This window comes from Vidua macroura, chromosome 4 (assembly GCF_024509145.1).
Source record: "Vidua macroura isolate BioBank_ID:100142 chromosome 4, ASM2450914v1, whole genome shotgun sequence".
Classification (NCBI taxonomy): Eukaryota; Metazoa; Chordata; class Aves; order Passeriformes; family Viduidae; genus Vidua; species Vidua macroura.
Window position 1 is genome coordinate 2,244,534 of NC_071574.1, and position 19,656 is coordinate 2,264,189.

At 49.7% G+C, this 19,656-nt stretch overlaps 2 protein-coding genes across 3 annotated transcripts in view; both read right to left on the reverse strand.

The window, feature by feature from the left end:
• Positions 1-8,333, reverse strand: part of FRAS1 (Fraser extracellular matrix complex subunit 1) — a 105,287-nt gene extending 96,954 nt beyond the window's left edge. Inside the window, exons 1-2 of the mRNA XM_053975540.1 lie at positions 8,258-8,333; positions 5,792-5,823 (exon numbers count right to left, since the gene is read on the reverse strand). Of these exons, the coding sequence (XP_053831515.1) occupies positions 5,792-5,823; positions 8,258-8,333 (108 nt within the window). The remainder of the gene's footprint in view (positions 1-5,791; positions 5,824-8,257) is intronic.
• Positions 8,334-12,862: 4,529 nt separating this feature from the next.
• MRPL1 (mitochondrial ribosomal protein L1) lies at positions 12,863-19,226 on the reverse strand. 2 transcript variants are annotated; one of them, XM_053976836.1, is made up of 9 exons: positions 18,293-19,226; positions 17,572-17,680; positions 16,734-17,001; positions 16,454-16,537; positions 16,091-16,162; positions 15,771-15,882; positions 15,272-15,372; positions 13,816-13,897; positions 12,863-13,136 (listed from the first exon to the last, which is right to left on the reverse strand). In XM_053976836.1, the coding sequence occupies exons 1-9, from the start codon at positions 18,405-18,407 to the stop codon at positions 12,973-12,975; spliced, it is 1,107 nt and encodes a 368-aa protein (XP_053832811.1). In that variant the 5' UTR covers positions 18,408-19,226; the 3' UTR covers positions 12,863-12,972. The 2 variants fall into 2 exon arrangements, with proteins under 2 accessions (XP_053832811.1, XP_053832813.1); XM_053976838.1 differs by lacking the exon at positions 18,293-19,226 and adding an exon at positions 17,830-18,266.
• Positions 19,227-19,656: the final 430 nt, after the last annotated feature.

Here is a 19,656-nt window from a genome sequence, read left to right on the forward strand (position 1 = left end):
TGGAAGTAACATATTCGACTTTGCTTTTGTCCTAAGGATTTCATTAAAATTTAAACAGGTTTTCATTAAGTTTATTGTTACATTGAGGGAATTTTTGTTTTAAATAAAACATGCAAAAGAAGTCTAAGAATTACCCTTTATGTCACTCAATGGAAGCACATAATTCGTTTTTGGTTTGGAAGATTTCCATTTAACAGCAGACTGAGGCACTTTTATGGTTCCCTTTCCATAACCACGGTGGTCTCACAGTTTCACTGAGAAATCAAGACAGAAAGGAGTAGATGCAATTTTTAAGTGCCTCCAATTTAAAACCAAACCCAGGTTTTCAAAATGGAGCACTTTTAGAATTCTGATTTTTTAAAATAACAACGAAAAATTAACCCACGGGAACAAAAGCGTAGCAAGTTATTTCTACTCTGCAACACTGAGAATTCCTTAGGCACTCAAGAAAATCAGGCTTTTTACATACGTAGAAGAATCTATAAAACTGCAAAAAAAAAAAAAAAGTGGGAAAGAAATTGCTAACAAGTTCACTCATGTTTTCCCCTGAAACCACTTTTCCAGGCTCGACGCATAAAAGGATTTACAGCATCCACTAACTCAGAACTGTCTCTTGGCATGTCAGTAATGACAACTGTGTCTCCAGCAGCAGAAGCTTTCCATAATTAAACAACCAACCCTGTGTTTCCCCTGAAAATATAAATAGCCATGAACCACAGACACCTGATGTATGGCATCTCAGTCTCCAGCTGGCTGAGCACCCAAAAGGAATTAATCCCACGTGACCATGACCAAATCTATTCAGGCAGGACAACAGGTGAATTCCCAGGAAAGGAAAAGTTCAAGGTTTTCTGGGAGCCATTCTGTTAGAAACAAGATCTCTGGATTGATCACTAAAGGGTTCAAAGTTTCTTATCTTTGCCATCTTTCAGCTCCTGTTGACGTCCCCAAAAATTTATTATACTTAAACTAAAACTTCCCAGTTTTCAGCCTGCAAGAAGCTTCATTTTGATCTCCATAAAACACATGCAAAGCAGGTTAGGAAACTAATTTTTTTTCGAGTAACGAAACATCTGGCTTAAAATTATTCAAATTAATCCGGGAAGAAGTCATGTTCAGGATTTATCTTTTGAGGGAGAGGATTTTTTTCCCCCTGGCTGATCCTCAGAAACACAGAGCCTAGGACTCTCCTTTAGCTGCAGCATGGCAGCTGGTAATATAAAGATCCTTTGGATGCTGAGCTCCCAGGGTTAGTGAGAGGATTCATTACAGAACGACTCTGGAGTAGATACAATGATTACAAAATCGAGTGTTTTATCCTAACGGGTCTCCTTAATCTACGGCTCAGCAATAAACCACAGCACGAGGAGAATTACAGCAGCCTTCCCAGGCAGGACTGCTGCCTGCATTCCCACTGGAAGCTATCCAGTGTGCCTGGCAGAAATATTGGCATCCTGGCATCACAAACTTCAGAGCACCACGCGGCTCCTGACAGCCCCTCCCCAGGCTGACATAAAATCAATGCAGCCAGCTGGGAAAAGCTTCAGATTTGGGAGTTTTTGTCTTCCTGAAAGTGCCAAGGAGTACCTTGGGTGAATTCAGTGGTTAAAATGGCAACAACTGCAGATGTAATGTTAGCTGAAAAAGCACAGGGAATGATTTCTCCTGGACAACACTGAACAAACTAACTATAATGGCATTTTTGATGGGAATTATTCAAGGGGGAGGGAAAAAGGAACACCATGAAACCACCCTAGAGATGAGAGATTCCACATGGGACTGCTGTCCAGACACAGCAGTCCAATTTTGCCTAAGGTTTACGATTTCAAAAGCCTGAGAGGACATTCAGTTCCTTTTAACTTCTTCACCCCAGATGTTCATTTTGGCATCCAAGTGGGGATCCACTTTCCTCAGTCACCTTGCAAAACCCTTAAGCTCCTTGGAGGTCACTGAAAATGTACAGCAAAGTCGTAAAATTTATCTTATCAATTAATTAGGCATTGCAACCCCTCCTCTAAAGAGAAAATGCAAATGGGAATCCTGACCAAGGAAGCTCACTGGAATGGCAAATGTGGAACAGGGCAGGTCTTGTAAAGACCCTGATCTCCAAATAAAGCTGATGCCAAAGGACCTCCCACAACAGAGTGAGGATTAAGGCATGAGTCTTTCACCAGCAGGATGGAGAAGAAAGGCATCTGGAGAAGAACATCATAGCCAGCAGACACTCACAGCTCCAAGGAGAACAGCCCAGAGTCTCAGATTGAAGCTCAAAAGCCCCACAACTCCCAGAATTCTCTTGTAGTTTATGAATTTCTCCAGGTTTATGAACTTCTCCTATCCAAAGCAAAGAGGAGCTGTTTTAAAACCCCTTCTGCAAAAAGCCCTGCCTGTACCTGACTGTTTAGGAAGAGAACACCATGGATTCCAACACAGGGCCAAAGGCTGCTCTTAAAGGTGCACGGACACCTGAAGAGGGGCACAACTTCACTGCTGGAATATGAGACCCAAAAAGGGAAAAACAAAGAAAGGAAGGAAAAAGAACAATTTCTGAGCAGTGAATGTACTGTGAAAAAACACAGACACGTGCACATGCACGGAGGGGTTGGAGAGGAGGGAAGGGGATGATAAATTCCATGCATCTGCAGCCCGCTGTGAAATACCTGGCGAGATAAATCACCTCAGGGTGAGCAGAGACATTGGCTGGGCGCTCCGCTGGCAGCCGGGGAAGTGTGCTCGGTGCAGTGCCTCATCCCTGCCTAGACACAATCCATGGAATGGGATGTGCCTCTCCTGGTGCCACTGCTGCTCCCAGACACTGGGGCTGTGAATCTGAGCCCCTGCCCAGCTCAGGGGGAACTGAGAGATGCTGCTTCTGCATGAGGGTGCATTTGCTTCGGCAAAAAGGCGACACTTAGAACCACTGAGGTAAAAAAGAAAAATTATTTTGTATTAAAATGTCTTCCTCTGTCCCCTTCATTTGCTGATGAAGGGACAAAAACTCACTTTGTCCTCAGGAGAAAACTCTTACATCTAAGGTTCTTTTACCTGGTACCATGAAATAAAGAGCCTATCCCCATCCCTCTGTATTTCACTGCTGTTTTCGAGGAATACAAAGAAGGAACACACATGCAGCACACGCTTGATTCAAAAATCACTTTTATTTTTGATCCTCAGTTGATCCCAGCTTTCTGAAACCCACAAGCAAATGAGATTTGGTCCATGAGAAGCACTGCATTACTGTATTAATAAATCTTAACTGCAAGACATTCATGTACATCCAGAGGATGCAGCCCCAGGCTAAGTAGTGGCATTGAAATCACATCATTTAAAAATATCTTGACCATTGTAAGAGTTAACAAGCAAACCTTTCAACTGAAATATTCAATTCTGATCTCATTTTTCAGTAGTAACTTCTTACCTTTCTAATGAAATTACAATGAAGCCCATTTTCCAATGCTAATTTGACATATTCCCTAACCAGAAGTGCTTTGCACTTGCTAACATTTATTTTAAAAGTCACTGAATTTATTCAGAGTAGAAGCTCTCTGGAATGGGAGATTTGAAATTGGGGGTGGGGGGGAAGAAGACCCCCAGAATTTTTTATTTATTACCTTTCCACTCTCATTTCTGTCCAGCACAAACTACTGATGGAAACAGAAATCTGATTTAAAAAACATAAAATCAGGATTTCTTTAAACTTCTGACAACAAAATGCACACAGATGTTTCAAAAGGAAAGAAGGGAAGCAAAATTTTTGGTGGAAGCACAAGTACACTACCATTTACTATGAATTAAGCTAGGGCTTTTTATTCTGTTCACAATTTTCGACCCAAAGACTAAAAAACATTTTCTTTCAAAAAATGCTTCTTTAGTGCTTTACGGCGTTAAAACCAAGCAGCCCATTTGTGTCTCAGGAAACTTCCAGAACAATCTAGCCCAGAAATCCATCCTCTCAGGTGCACTACTAGCAGCTGGTGCCACAGACCACGTCCGTGTTTTAAAGAGGACAAAATGGAAATGGATGTTGCTCAGCTGGACTTGTCCTTCCGTGCTTCAGCCTCCACCAGGCACAAAGTCACTTTTCAAGTCACACTCACCATTTAAACCACCTCAAGGTGCTTTGAACCCCGTCCTTCCCCTCATCTTGGCAGGGGCCAGCTGGCAGAAAGGCTGGCAGAAAGACACCAGCTTTTTGGATTTGCTCCACACCTCCCACACACCCTGACTTACAGAGCGACGCGAGCGTGTCTCCTCATGGCCTGCAGCTAAGAAAAAATAACGTGGATTTTCCTCTTTCTAAGTAAAGGGAGCTGAAAGCTCACTGACAGGAGAAGCCAGAGGGAGGAACACCAAGCAGCTCAGCTGGGAATCACACTCAGGGGAGGTGCTTTCCCTCAGAGCAAAGCCACAAACGCAAGCAGACCCTGGACGTACGAGTAGCTAAGTCAGTCAAGCAAGAGGCACGACTTGTGCAGCCTTAACAATTCCAGCAGCCCTGCAGTGTCCGCACCGCTGCACTTCAAGGTTTGATTTATGCACCAAGGGTTTTCCAGGTGACTTCAGAGACTCCTGCAGCAAACAGCGTTCCTACAATAACCCAGGAGCAGCTCACCTACAGCCACTTCCACATGGAACCACACAGTGGCTTGGGAGGCACTCAAAGCCCATCCAGTGCCACCCCTGCCATGGGCAGGGACACCTCCCCCAATTCCAGGTTGCTCCAAGCTCCTGGCCTTGGACACTTCCAGGGATCCAGGGGAAACCACAGCCTCTGCAGGCAGCTTGTGCCAGGGTCTCACCCTCTCACAGCCAAGAATTCCTCTCCGATATCCAATCTGAACCTACCCTCTCTGCTGGTTTGAATCCATTCCCCTTTGTCCTGTCACCCCAACCCTTTGAAACGGCCTCTCTCCTTCTTTCTTTTATGTTCCCTTCAGGTAAGGGTCACCCCAAGGCTTCTTCTCTCCAATCCCAACTCTCTCAGCCTCACCCCATGGAAGAGGTGCTCCATCCCTCTAATCATCCTGGCCTCTGCACCGAACAGGGAGAAAAACCCTGACTAGCAGGAAACACTGAAAGGAAACAGTGTTCCCAACCATCGTTTAAAATGCAATAAAAAGTCGCTGCAGGTTTCTATTGGGGGCTGCCAGGCCCCTCCACAGTGCATCATTAAGAGGGGCAAACACATTTAGAAGCATTCCAGAGACACAAAGTAGCTCAGGCACCTCCTCTTAGCCCAGAGTACCAGAGCAAGGCAGACAAGTGTAAACCCAGCAAAACACTGTTCATGAATACTTAAGAACTGTGATTCTTGTACCGAGTCACTCACGGATTACATTTCTAGAGACACCAGAAAAGAAAATGTGTTGGGTTTATAAGGATCAGTCAGGGTACACCAGACTCACCGTGACCAGCTGAGGGGAAAAAGTGTTAAGCTGTCATCATAAATAGCTCATTAACTCAGGGAAAGAAGCACAGAACATATCCTGGCACTGCACTGATGTTTTACAAAGCACCGGCTCCATCCTGCCTGGGACTGCACATCTGTGGCTCCCAGCACCCCGGAAACCCCTCACATCTCTTCACCCAGTTAGACTGGCTGGGTCCAAAGGCCCAGGGAGAATTCCCAACCTCTCCAAGGAGAGGGGTGTGTGTTGTCCAGCGGACTGGAAGCTGCCAGACCTGTGACCTGCACCCCAGCCACAGGGGTGACAAGAAGCAGGAACTGGAGTCAAGTTGAACAGCACCCTCTCCAACCCTTCCCCAGCACAACATGTTCGAGCTCACCTACCTCAAATAAGAAGCCATGGTAGACACAGGCACCTGAGGGACCAAAACGAAAATAAATAAGGTTAGAAGTGAGTAACAGCAGCAGTACATCCCCCAGTGCACCTGCTCTGAACTGGGCAGCCAGAAAAAAAAAATGCAGTTTTGGGGCAGCTGGGCAACCTCTGGATAAGGGACAGGACCTCTGGCACAGGCGGGCTCAAAAAGGCAGGGACGAAATAGGGGACCTGCCAAAATAACAACGGGAAAAGCCAGTGGGAACCCCCACTCCTAAATCACTCCTGCAAGGACAACAGGACAGGCTCACAGGGCTCCTCCTGCTTCAGCTTCCCTGGCCCTGCTGGCTGAGAGAAAGCTTCTCCCAGCTAGGGGCACGGGCACAGCCAAGAACGCCTGACATATTCCACCCCAATAATGAAATAAAATCTTGGGAAGTAAAGCCACGAATAAGCTGAATGACAGCTCTTCTATCGATTTTCTGGGAAATGGTCGCTGTGGAGCAGCTACACGTGAGCTGCCTCTCCCAAAAGCGTGAGGAGAATGCGCAATCCAAAACAACCCAAGGAACTCCAAGATGAAAGGGAAAGTGCGGGAAAGGCTGCCTCGAGGGACCACCCAGGAAAGACAGAATTTCCCTGTCAAAGACTGGAATTTCCTGAGAAATGCAGATTAGACCAATCTGTACAGAAAACCTGGGAGCTACGCTTCTTGGAATCAGAAGCTCCTCCTTTGAGCTCGTCTTCAGCTCGGCTGCAAGTGGCTGTGGAGGCACCACTGGGAATTCTCTTCCCTTGACAAGAAGATGAGCCACAGGAGCCCAGCCACACTTCTCTCAAATTCAGCAAATATATTCTCTTGCCAAAAGAACAGCTAATCTCAAGGTTCATCATCCAGCTCCACCTCAAAGTTCAGTGCAAAACACAAGGTCACACATTATTGGTCACACAAAAAGCTTGGCGGGGGGGGGGGTGGGGGGTGGAAGGTGGAACCCCAAAAATTTAGTATCAGTCAGTTAAGACCAGCACAGCCCATCTGTTTTACCCCTCCAGGGCTGGCTGCCTTTTCTTTTTAGCTCACTGACAGCTACAGTTGCTTAAAATACCAGCGTGCTCATCCCCTCCGGGGCCAGAGCAGGGAATAGGGACCATGTAGGACTAGAAAGCAAACTCACAAAAGTCTGATCCTTCTCCCCCACGGAGGGCAAAGACACATCTCCCTCCTTTACAAGTTACCTAGGGAGACTAAGATACAACCCAGCTTCACAGGTCTTAGAGAATCCTTAGTTACAAATAAATTTTACTTTTGTCCCCAGTTATGGGTGAGCCAAACATACTACACACACATTAATTAAGGTCGCTATGCAGCAGTGCCCTGATTTTCCATGAAACTCCAAGCCCCGGGTGTGATCAACACCTGTTGCAAAGCACACTTGAAAAGCATTCTGCAAATTAGGACTTTCACATACTGAAGCACCTAAAGAAGAAACCCCCAGACTAATTGCTGCAGTATTTTTGTGGGGGAGATCTTGGATGTAATGTAATTTTCTGGTTTCAGAGCTCCTATTTTTGGTAAAAGCGAAGTCTGTCGGAGTGCTACCCAACGAGTTAATAACCCAAACCCACACCTAGCAGCGCCTCAGCTCGCACGCGTATCGCTGATTTTAACTGCTGCTATTCCCTAACGCCAAAGGGGAATCACGGTGGGAACAGGACTCGGGGAGAGTGCCACTTCAGAAACCAACCACCTACAGCCAGAGGACAAGCTGGGAAACAACCTAAGAGCACGAAGGCAGCCAACCCTCACTCCCAAACTCCAAACACCAGCAGCGTGCCTGCCTGGCAGCATCGCGCAGCCTTGCGCTGGCCACAAGCCCGCCCAGCACACCGAGACAAACCCTGGCGTGCCTCCCCGAGCGCTCCCACCGCGACATCCGAGCTGGCTTCCAGCCGCCTCCTCCCAAGGCAAGGAGCAGGGGACGGCTTGCTGCCGGCTCCCCTCACGCTTCCCAGGCACTGAGCAGCTCCCAGCGCCGCATTCCCGAGCGCGGGGTGCGTGAGGGCTGCGGCTGGCGCTGCCCGGCCCGGCCCCTCAGCGCGGGCACGGGCTGCGGGCTCGCACAACTCCAGCCCCACACGCCGCGCTGGGGCAGCACCCCCTCACCTGGGCACGGCCAAGCGTCGCCGCCTTTCCGCCCGGCGTGAGGGGCAATCCGGCGATGCCCGGAGCGGGACACGCGTTCCTCCACGCCCGGGAAGAGCCGGGCACGGCTTCGCCCCGGTGCCCCTCACCTCGCCTGTGGAGAAGCCGCCAAAATGGCGGGGGGCGGAGGCGGACCCCCGCCCGGGCCGGGAGCGCGACGAGGGAGGCAGAACCGTCCCGTACCCCAGGGGAAAAGGCGCCTCGGAGCCGGCTTTCCCCTCAGGGATCCCGCTGCCCGCGGGACGGGGAGGCGCCCGGCGCGGCGACTCACCTGAGGCGGCATCGGCCAGCGCGGCGCGGAGCAGCAGCAGCAGCACGGTGGCCCCGGCGGCGCTCGGGGCGCCCATGGCCCCTGGCGGCGAGCAGCGAGCGGCGAGCAGCTCGCCGGGCCCGCGGCAGGTGCCGGGGCAGCGCCTCGGCCCCCGCCCCGCCGCCAAACTTCGCCCGCAGACAAAGGGGCAGCTCCGCGCCGCAGCCCGCCCGCCCCCCGCCCCGCCCCGGGCAGCGCTGCGCCCTCCTTCCTCCCGGCACCGGAGCCTCTCCTCCTCCTCCTCCTACTCCCCGGCACCTTGCGCCGTGGGGTCAGAGGATTCTGGATTCTCCTCCTTCCCCCCGCCGGCTAGCTGGGGATGGAGCAGCCCCCAGTAATCCCGCAGCAGCGCCGGGATCAGGCAAAGCGAGCGTGTTTGTGCTGGACCTGACCCCGCTGACTTGATCCATGCCGGTGGCTGGAAGGGAGAGGTCACCCTCTCGCCGGGGTTGGAAGCTGCTAATCGGTTGTGTTTTGGGTGTCAGTTTGCGTTGCAGGATTATAACAGCAAGTATCAAAAGCCTGGTCTATTTCCGTGTCCATTTCTTCTTGGCATGGCCGCTGCTTTGCTCTTCCTTCCTAGAGCAAATCCAAGTAAGAGTTAAAAGATTCAAAGGCAAGCAGTCACAAATCAAGCACTCAAACTAAAAAAAAAAAAAAAAAAAAAAAAAAAAAGAAAAGAAAAAACAACAGAAACTTAAGTTCAGCTGCTGCCCTTAGAGTGTTTTCTTGCTTTAAGCACTTCCACACACACAGTACTATGTCCACTCGAGAAAAGCTTCCCTTGTCACCTCTCCAGCACCGCACACTCAACACATCTCGGAGCCAACGTTTCCAAATTAAAGTTTGGCTCCTACAAGTCACAGGATAAGGAAAAACATCCCCAATTTGAAGTTACAGCCATTCCAAGCCCCAAATTAAAATGAACTCGGAAAGCGGGTTGATTTTTACTAGCCTGTGAACGAAATGGGGTTTTTTTACTGCTAATTTCAGCATTCCTGCTTCATAGCAGTATCCCAGTCCCCACACAGCAGTTGGTTGCACAGGGCTGGGCTGCTGCTGCTGCCTTCATCTCCTGCTTGCCTGATGAAATGCAACGATGGCAGCTCAATTTGATAACAACTCCATCTGCTCGGTTTTGATTCACTTGCTAATGAACACTACCATCTTGAACTCTGAATTGGAGATCAGATTTTTTTTTAGGGGTGTTTTTTTTTCCTCCCCAGGATGGTATGCCTTGAATCACTGTGCTGGAATTCCCACAGCAAACAATACACAAGCCCCAGGTCCCTTCTAACTCCTCAGGTGAAACTCTGGACAACTTCACCAAAGTCAAAGAAGCACCAGCAGGAAAGAACGGGTGCAAATAATTAAAGCCAAGCACACAGAGGGCTCAATAACTTCATATAAATGTGTCAAGTCCACCTTGTAACCATTTGTGTTGTTCATCTTCCTGCTGCCGTGCTTTAGGCTTTTACAACTTGTTTCCCTAGTCCTAGCCTCCTCCTCCTCCCTATTTCTCCTACCTTCCTTCCTGCTGTTCTGACAACACTGCTCCAAAGACCCTGGTAAAAGTCAGAACTCCAGACCCATAACTTAGATAATTTTGCACATTTACCCACTCCACAATATGAAGGGAGAGCTTTTCCCTCTAGCAAACGCTCATTTCCAACATTTCTCAAGTTTTGCACTTGGTGCAAAAGACTTGAAATTTTCAGGAATTCAGTTTGGTAAAGTTTTGTCCTTCGCATCCTATTTAACACAAAAGCAGCACTTCCTATTTTGAGTCTGCTTACAGATTAGCAGCAAATAAAATTATAAAATAAACCTCAGACTCTCTCTCAAGAGAAATATGAGATAGTTCAAAGGCTGAAAGTTTGAAGGGTACAACTTGCAAAGCACTGAGGCAGCTGTCAGCTGCTGCCACGGATCTTGGAAATAGTGGCACTGAAAGTCACTGGGGTTGTAGAAATAAACCACTTCCAGCCTCCCTTTTTTTTTTTTTTCAAATCTCTAGGCAGATGTCAGTATTCTGTACGTTGGTGCCAAAGAGCCATTTCTCCACTTGGCAAATCCCTGGCTGAAGAGATTGGAGCCAGACATACCTTGTGTTCCTGGAAAGCTGGGCATGTGCTGGCTCAGACTTCCACAGAACAGCTGGGGAAACATGGCTCTGAGAAGGATCCATCTCTGGCAAGGGAAGGAGTTCTTATGTGCATTCCCCACTTCCAGAATGCCTGACAGTTAAGTATTTTTCCAGGTTTCAACTGGGTTTTTTTTTTTTTACAATGTTTTTAATAAGCCTTTTTAAAATCCATGAGATTAGCCCAGGAAAACAACATGGCATTGCAGTGTCACCACGTGTGACCCTAACCCAGCATCTCCCAGTACCTGGCAATTTGGGAAGACTGCCATTTTCCTCTTGTTTTCCAAGCAGTCCTGCAGGTGACACACTGACAATTCTCCCTTCGTGTCCTGGTGGGATGAAGCCTCTAGTCACCTGCAAGCTGAGGTACTGACAGAAATACCTGCTTGGAGAAGAATTCTGTTTATCCCTAACACTGTTTTTAGTCAGCCTCAAGAGCTTCCCCCTCCCCACCTCTGTCCTATTTCAGTCAATCCAAGTTTTCCCACACGGACAGATTTTCAGCCATGGCATTAGCCTCTCCCAGAGTCTGGAGGCTGCCAAGACCACTGGTATTGCAGAACATGGATAATAAAATCATATTTAATCGTTCAGAACACCCATCTCAGCACTAAAAACCTGCCAGCCCTGGTGGCAGCTGTAACACCCCTGCCCTGCTCCTCCAGCTGTGGCAGAACGCCCAGCACAAGCCTTGTGAACTCAGCTTGACCCACGGGGATTCCAGGTTTTTTGGAGTGCCATGAATTCCCCTACAAGTCCAGGTTGAGGCTGAGTGTCAGCCTAAACCCTGCACTCCCCACAACTGCACACAGGCTCCCAGGACAACTTCTTCCTTCTTTGGGCAAATGTTTCTGTGTGCACCAAGCGTGAATCCCGGCTCTTCTCCTTAGTTAAACTAACAGCAGGTTCAGATAAAACAAACCTAAAAGCCATCATACATCATCTGCAGTGCTAAAGGTGCTGCAGCACTCCCTCCCTCCCTCCCACAGTGACTTCCAGAAGCCAGCAGTGCCATTGCAGTCATGCTCAGTGTGACAATTAAAGGGATTTCTAAGGCACGTTGGCCCAAGAACCACATGTACAAGTCCCACTCCGCATGTCTGGGGACTAAGCTCGTTAAAGAGGAACCATCTCATGTTGCCTTCCTCCCTTCCATCTCTCCCCCATGCCAATCCAGCATTTCAGGAGAAAAAGAACTCACAAGGCACTCAACAGCTTGTCCAGCACTGTTTCAGCATGGCACAGACCGGGGGCATTATTCCTTCAGCGATCAGTGACACGAGTTCAGAACTCCACCTGAAAACTTGCTGAGCCCATCGGCTACTTCTCTTGCCCAGCTGACCTGCAGAGGCCCAAATGTCGTGTGTCCCCACAGTTCTGGGATTTTCCAAGTAGAGATGCCTGCAGGAACGTTTGTTATTCCGTGCTTTTATTCTCCGAGAGCGCACTCAGCGGTCTGAGAGCTTCTGATTTAAGCTCACCTGTGCATTTATGCTTGAGCATCACTTTTTCTTTTTTTTAAATCCAGCCATCAAAGAGGGCAGGCCTATCTTTTCCCAAAGTGGATAGTGAAGTCTTGGAAATAAGCCAAGAGAACAGAGGAACAAAGATATCTATGCAGATAATACCACAGGCTTTGACCAGGTCACTCACATTCAAGTTGCTCCTTTTGGGTCACAAACAACACACAACCATTGGAATGCCTCAAAATATCCCTTACGTGTGTAATGCCTTAGAAATAAAGAAATTCAAGTGCACTGGCATTGCTTTTCCCACTTCAAACACAGAAAGTCTATTAGGTCAGTGTGAAACCTTCCTATACACACCTTAAAGGGAATTTTTGGATCAAACTCCGAGCAAAACACCCCACACACAACCAAAAATAATCAGCGTGGCCTGACAGGAATTGGTCACCCTGACTGACAGCAGCCAAATGCTTCTGAGGGGAGCTAAAAGAATTTCCATGCAGACAGATCCCAGTAACCTCACGGAAAAACGAGGCCTACCTCCAATAATAGGAATGATTTGAAGCCACAAACCTTTCCAGATTTGGACCAGCTCATCCCTGTGGTAAACAGCCAGTCCTTTCTGGGACCATCTCACATTTCGGGGTGCAGCTTTATGAACATGTGTTCAGCAACGGAGCCCCCCCCAAAAAACCACCCCAGGAGAAATTCCAACGCCTACACAGGCGGGAAGGGCGGGAGCGCCATCTCCTGGAAGGAAAGCGGGAAACACCGGGAAAGAGAGCCGGGTCTCCAGCCGGCATTCCAGAAAACCAGGTGAGGAAAACACACCAGAGCAAGGCGCATGTTCGCTCCCCCCCCAAAAAACCACAAACGATTCTTCCTTAGGGAAAAAAAAAAAACATCTGCCCGGTTCTGGCAACAGGCTCCCGTCTGTGACAACGTTACAGCGAATTTCGACATGAAAGCCACAAGCCCCGTTTATTTTTTGTTCTCACAGAGCGTGATTTGAATGACACCATTCGCTTCCCGAGCTCGTCCGCCAGGTCCACAAGGAAAAGACATCAGGTACTAAGGGATTCTTGGACAGGTTTTTGCTGATCCTCATCGCCTGCATCTTCTTCCTCTTTTTCTTCTACTTTCTCCACCTGAGGTAGGATTCCGTCGAGGTTCAGCAGCAAACCTTCGCTGGTGGAGGATCTGATAACCAGCCTCTGCACAATGGGATCTAGGAAAACAAAGGGCACCACCAAACTGGTCACTCCACCCCCTTCCCAGGTCTCCAGGCTGACTGCTCCCAGCAAATGCTTTCCATCATGCCAGTAGAAGAACACCACAAGAACCAGGCTTGACACTCCAACAGAAAAGCTACTCAGAGCAGAGAAGCTAACCCTCACTAAACTGAGCTGATGTAAATTGATTTTAAAAAACACCCCAAAACACCACTTTCAGCGTCTACTTTATATTTCAAGTCAGGCAACCCCCTTGTCGTTTTTATTTGGGCTTCTCAAGGCATGTGTACTTGGCTTGTTATGGTCTGGTCTCTGCAGCTACTACGAGCAGCATCACCAGGAGAGAGGCAGGATCATCCTCTGGCAGACATTAAGGAAGCATCAAGACAAAAACATGGGTTTTCAGCTTAAACAAAGCTCCTTCCCTAAAATTCTTTCATGAATCACCATTTCCTCTCCAGCTAAGCAGACGCCCTCTGCTTAAAGTCGACTTTATTATTCCTTTTGCTAAGGAATAAAAAAAAAAGCAAAGAAAGAATCATCTTTCTTTGCAGGAGCAGGAATTTTAGAGTTACTTGGAGAGCAGAAGTTGAATGACAATGCAGCAAAGAACACCCACGCCCCACTTTTGTTTGCTGCAACCTGAACGACCACGTGAGAACAGCGACTCCTTACTGAAATTGGACGGCTTGAAGGTGCAGATATCGTGGATAATTGTTTTCAGGTTGGCAATTATGTGCTCAGTGGGCATATCCAGCTGCAAAAGGACAACGCCAAGTTAGCTATGGTGATGCCTGGAGCCCAGGTTAACAGATCTGAAAGCACCCGTGTTCATGTTGATTCCACATTTGGACAAATTTCCTTTGTCCGTGCTCCCTGTGAAGGAGTGACAAGTCCCATTAACAGCATGGTTCAGGGAGAAGCAGTATTTTACACATGCTGATTTGCTCACTGCTCTCCCTGTTTCCACTCAGGACACGGAATTCCCAGGGCTCTGTAACAACGTGTAGCCTTAAGGGGTGAAAAGTCTTTTAAAAAATCAATATATACACAAGAGCTTTTGCAAAAACCTCATTAAAACGAAGGTCCTGGGGAAAGAAGGTTCAAGAAGCAGCTGTCCAAGACCACGAAATGCACCAACACCTAGAGCTGAAGGCATTAGGAGCTTGAACAGAATGAAATCAATCAGAAGAACCAGCTCATCAGCTCCACGATGAAGACAGGCAACACTCAGAGGGTTCCAAGCACTCCAAAATAGCTCCCACATCCAAATGAAGATGCCAGCTTCCAATCCAGCTTCCCACAGTAAATCCTTGTGGATGCAAACCTATCTTGCTGTTTGGAGTTTTGGACACTTCTCTCCAGAGCAGCACAAGGTGCTGCAAAAAGGTTCAGGTAAGTTATTTGTTCCCTTCTTATTTCTTAACTAAGTTTGACCCCTCCAACAGCAAGATCCAGAATTCCAGCTACACACAAAAAAAAAAAAAACCAAAAAAAAACAGACAAGGAAGCCCTTGGAATGCCCATGCACAGCTCAGAGCAGCTAATGAGAATTAATAAACTCATTTGTCTCCAACACTGCCAGGCAAAGCTTCAGGCATTTCCTACCCTTCCTGCCTGTGCCACCCTCAGTTAGAGGAACACTGAACATCAGGCAGGATTACAAACACACAAACCAGAAGGAAAACTAAAAAACAGCGCTTAGGGCAGAGCAAATAAATAAGCCAAAATTAATGCTCTATTTCAGGTGTAACACAAACAGTTTTTGCTTTCTACTCCTGTTCAGAACTATAGTAATCATAATTAGAAATCTTTAATTACTTGGTTAAAGCAAAGACTTTTTGACTGTCCTGTGCATATTGCCCATGGACTTACTCATAGTTTTATTCACTTACCCAAAAAAAAAAAAAAAAAAACAAAAAAAAAAAAAAAACAAAAAAAAAAACAACCCAAAAAGTTTAAAACCAGCTGAGGATGCCACACAACAAAGAGTTCTATTTTCTTCACAGGTTAGTTAAAGAAAACGGTCAAAAACTTTGAGAAACAGATTGAAAACATGTTTTTTTTCCCCTCTTTGAATACTACAGTTCTGCCCAGGAGAGAAAATGTGAGAGCTCTCTAGACAACTTACTCTGGCTATTCTTGTCTTGATGACACTCTCGTCCTCTACCGTGTACTGGTGGCATTCTCTGAAGAACTGCACCATTCTGGGAATGTCACTGCCCAGGGAATCTATTGAAAAAAAGTACAAGAACCTGTCTGAGGTGCTTATTGGCACCAGGAAAGAGACAACTCCATCTGTTAATTAAGGCAAACGCCACTCCACAGTGCAGTTTCACAGACAGGACAACCGTGTCCTCACTGAGATCACAAAAAGTCTCCACTCCTTCCCTCCTTCCCCATTCATCAGGATTAATAAAGGCACCTGGCAGGCAAACGTATCTGGGTTCTTATCCCAAGATTTTCCTGTTGCAGGAAAAAATGGTTTGCTAAAGTTCCCTTTACCTAAGTGGTGCAGCCTAACACCCAGTGTAACGACACAGCCTGATAAAAACCATTCCAGTGGCACCCCCAGGGCTCCACCTCCCTCAGGAACTGGTAACAGCTGTCACCAAGAACTTGCTCCTTACTTCTCCTTACGCTGGGGTACTTCTTCTTCAGTTTGTTCCTCAGGGGGATTAACTTGGGTATGATGGCAGGGACAGCCACGTAGAAATCAGCCTGGATTTCATCCTCCAGGATCTGCAACAGCCACAATTCCACTGATTGGATTTAAGCTGATTTAGAAAAGTGTCCAAGCACAGAAACCCATCTCCCACTCTTCACGCTGCCTGCTGCCCCCCAGCTAGAGTTCACTGGACATCAGGCTCCTTCCCCTCCCCAGGCCCCAGTCCTGTTTGAAATTAGGATATTTATGTAATCCTTGAGGAAAAACACAAAAAATATATACCCATTTGATTAATTCAACTCCTCCCACGATGGCAGCCCCATGCTCCCGAGCTACCTCAGCTTCTTGCTCATTCTGTTGAGAGAAAAAAAGTAATTAAAAACAGCTGGACTACCAATTAGGCTGTTGGTCTGCTGCCTGTTGAGCTCAAGGAGAGAATTCCAAACAATTATGTCCAAAGAGTCATCAAATAAGCCCATGGCAGCTCTCTGGGATCATCTCACACAGATAAAATCATTAATTGGCAAAGGACAGCTGCAAGAGTGTGCTGGACACCAAAACCCGAGGAAAATGAAGGAATTGTGGTTCAGCCACCTCTGTGAGCACCAAAACCCCAGGAAAATGAAGGAATTGTGGCTCACTCACCTCTGTGAACACCAAAACTTTGTTCACCTCATCCGTAAAGCGATGGGGAAGAGAGACACTGCTGGAAAAAGGATCCACTTTTTTCTGGCAAGGGAATAAAAAAAAAAAAAACCAAAGCAAACAGAAAGAAATGACGACTTGAGGGTAAATTACAGCACCACAGGGAGTTGGCTCCCCTAAACATGCAAAAAAAAAAAAAAAAGCAAACGAGGTGAGGGACTGCCCTCACAACAGACCCAGTGTGAGCAAGCCTCCACGAGTGCCAGAGCTCCCAGCCCACCTTCTTCTGCAGCGCCATGTCCAGGAACACGTTGATGTACACAAACTGCTTGGGGTGGGTGAAGTCCAGCTCCTGGAACCTCTTGAGCATGCCCACGGCCTGCTCCAGCTCGTAGGAGGGTCTCCTGTAGAGCCACGTCAGGTACACGTCGTCCACGGGCTTGCTCATCAGCGGCCGCCTCCGAGGGAGGGGCTTCTCCTTCTCCTTCTCCTGCCTGCTCCTCTTGGCATCCTTTTTGGCATCCTTTTTGGCATCCTTTTTGGCAGCTCTAACACCAAAAAAAAACCCAAACAAACAAACAAAAAAACAAAACCCCAGACACGCTGGGAGGTCACCAGTTATCTTATTTTCACAGCACGCTGATTTTATAGAAAAAGGTTTTCTCCTCCCTCTCCCCGTGGCGTTCAGTTGAACACCCAATTCTCATTCTCCGATTTTCAGAGGGTCTCCAGGCGAGGAAAAGACTATTGAAATTCCTCTGCAAAGAGTCTGCAGCACTCGAGAGCGCTTCATTCTCTACTTTTGCTTCTCCCAGCCACGCTGCGCTATTACAGAGACGGCAAAATGAACAATAAAAGCCAATTAAAGGATGGGAAGGGTTTCAAACCGACTCCAGGAGCTCACCAGCTTTCCCGCTGACACGCAACCCTGCTACACCCCGCAAAAGCACAGCCCAAACCCACAGCCTCAAGCTTCCCCTGTGCCATTAGCACAGCGAACGCTCCCTGCGACTCTCCGGGAGCCTGTGGGACGCCCCCAGGGCCAGCGGCTCTCAGACCGACACTGCTGACACCAAACCCCCCCCAAACACCTCCCGGGCCGCCGGACCCGCACTCACTTGGCTGCTGCCGCCGCGTAGGGCCGGGCGGCCGCGGGGCTCGCCACGGCGAGGACGGCGAGGCGCTGCTCCAGCCCGGGCAGGAGCCAGCCGCACCGCGGGGCCAGCGCTGCGGGGCGAGAGCAAACATCGCCTCAGACAAGCGCCGCGGCGCCCCGCACCCCGACCCGCCCGGACAGGCCCCCCTCCAGCCTCTCGGGGCCGCGGTAGAGGGCGGCGGAGAGGCGGCGGCGGGCGCAGCGCCCGCGGCTCCCTCACCTCGCCACAGGCAGCGGGCGCTGGGCGCCGCCATTTTGCCCAGCCGCCCTGGTGCACCAGCAGAAGCGTTCCCCGCGGAACTCGCTCCCCGGGGCCGAGAAGAAGCGTTCCGGCCGCCCGCGGGCCTTTCAGCGGCGCGCCACCTACCGCCGTCCCTCCAAGCCGCTGCGCCCGGGCCTGCCGTTCCGCGGGTGCGCGGGTTGCGGCGCCTGCCCGCTGGCCGGGGAGAGGTGACCCACTGCCCGGGGCTGGTCAGAAAAACCTCCAGCTCGCTTCTGCAGCGGCCTGAGAGGCGCCTCAGGGCGAGCCCGGGGTTGTCTCGTAGCGCTGCAGGCCGAACTGGTGCCCCTTCCCCAAACCAACATGGCGGCGGCTCCTGAGGGCAGCCAGAGCCGCGGGGCGTTTAGCCCCGTTCGGCCACGTCTGTGTGGGAGAACGTTGCCCATCTAATGGTCAATGTTACCTGCTGCAAGCCACGTGTAATTCCGAAAAGAGGTTTTTCTGGCTACCATCTCGCCCCTCTTCCCTTGCGGATTGGGTGGGAGAAGAGATCCTAATTCACTCTCCTGGAGCGGCATCCACTTACAAAGACTTTGTTTAATTGTCTCCTCAGCTGGTCAGATTCACACCACAAACCGTAATGGTTAAAGGGGGCTTTTGTTCCACACTGATGTGCTTTTGACTAAAAACATTCCAGTCCCGTAGTCTTCCCCAGTCAGTGCGTGTCCAAGAGTTTTGGAACCGGGCGTACGTGGCTATGGAAAACTCCCCAGCGGATCCGTGTGCAAGAAATGTTAAACCGGACACGGGTGGCTGTGTAAAAGAAGCTGGAACAAAACTGTGCTCATCCAGTCCATCTCCTGGCTCAGTGTCCCGGGAAAGGACGGGCATGGAGAGGTGTGAGGGCGGTGGGTGGAAAAGGAACGCTCCTCGACTAAAACGCCTCAGCTGAGGAGTGACAACCATTTGTTTAAAGCTCCGGGGGGAGACGCAATGCTTTTGGACGGGCACTTGGCACTGCAGAGGGGGTGGGTGTGACAGGAGACTGTCCAATGTGCACCTGCGGCCAGGTAAGCCACGTCCTTCCCCATCTTCCCTCGGCCAGTCCCCCACGAGCCTCTGGCTTTTTACCCACCAGCTCTGTGCTGTGGACCACGGATTTCGGGAGAAACACGGGCTCGCAGATACTGCTCGCCCGTCCCCGATACCTCACTGGGCCCAAAGCCTGTTTGCTACCAACACCCCCTGAGGCCTTTCCTGCTCTCGGGCCAGCAATGAGCTTCTTGCTTGGGTCCAGCATCAGCGCAGGCAAAGGCCAATTAAAAGCCCCAGAGCCTGATCTGATGTCTTGTCCCCCGACCGCTTGTTGCTTCCTCAGACACTCCCTACGTCTTTTTTTTCTTTTTTTTCTTTTTACCTGCGCTTTCCTGCTCCGGCTGCCCACGAGGACCCGTGCCACCGACACTTGGGCGCCAATAAAACCCCACTGCCTAGAGGAGGAGGAGAAACCAAGGTGCCAGACACCGAGCAGATGCCCGCACACCCAAATCCCCGCTGTTCGCCCCGCATGCCCAGGCGGACTCGTCCTTCTCCCACCGCAGCGCGGTGACAGCCGCGCCCTCGGCTGTACAACCGAGGGGCAAAAGGAGGGCGTAAAGGGGGCCGGGGGTTCTTTCGTGCTGCCGGAGCCCGTCCGTGAGCGCTGCCACGGCCCCGCGAGTGCCCGCGCTCCCCCCGCCGCGGCCCCGGCACCGCCCGCCGCCGCCTCCCCGCGCCCGCCCCCGTCTCCTCCGCCCTGCGCGCCCCGGCCGCCGCTCCTCCTCCTCC

Excerpts from the sequence above, each read along its gene's own strand:
- MRPL1 (XM_053976836.1), bottom strand. The coding sequence starts at position 18,407 with ATGCCGCTCCAGGAGAGTGAATTAGGATCTCTTCTCCCACCCAATCCG. Across the intron at positions 16,163-16,453 it reads AAGTTTTGGTGTTCACAGAG|AATGAGCAAGAAGCTGAGGT; the intron begins GTGAGTGAGCCA and ends TTCTCTCAACAG. Across the intron at positions 13,137-13,815 it reads CTTCAAGCCGTCCAATTTCA|ATCCCATTGTGCAGAGGCTG; the intron begins GTAAGGAGTCGC and ends TTGTTTTCCTAG.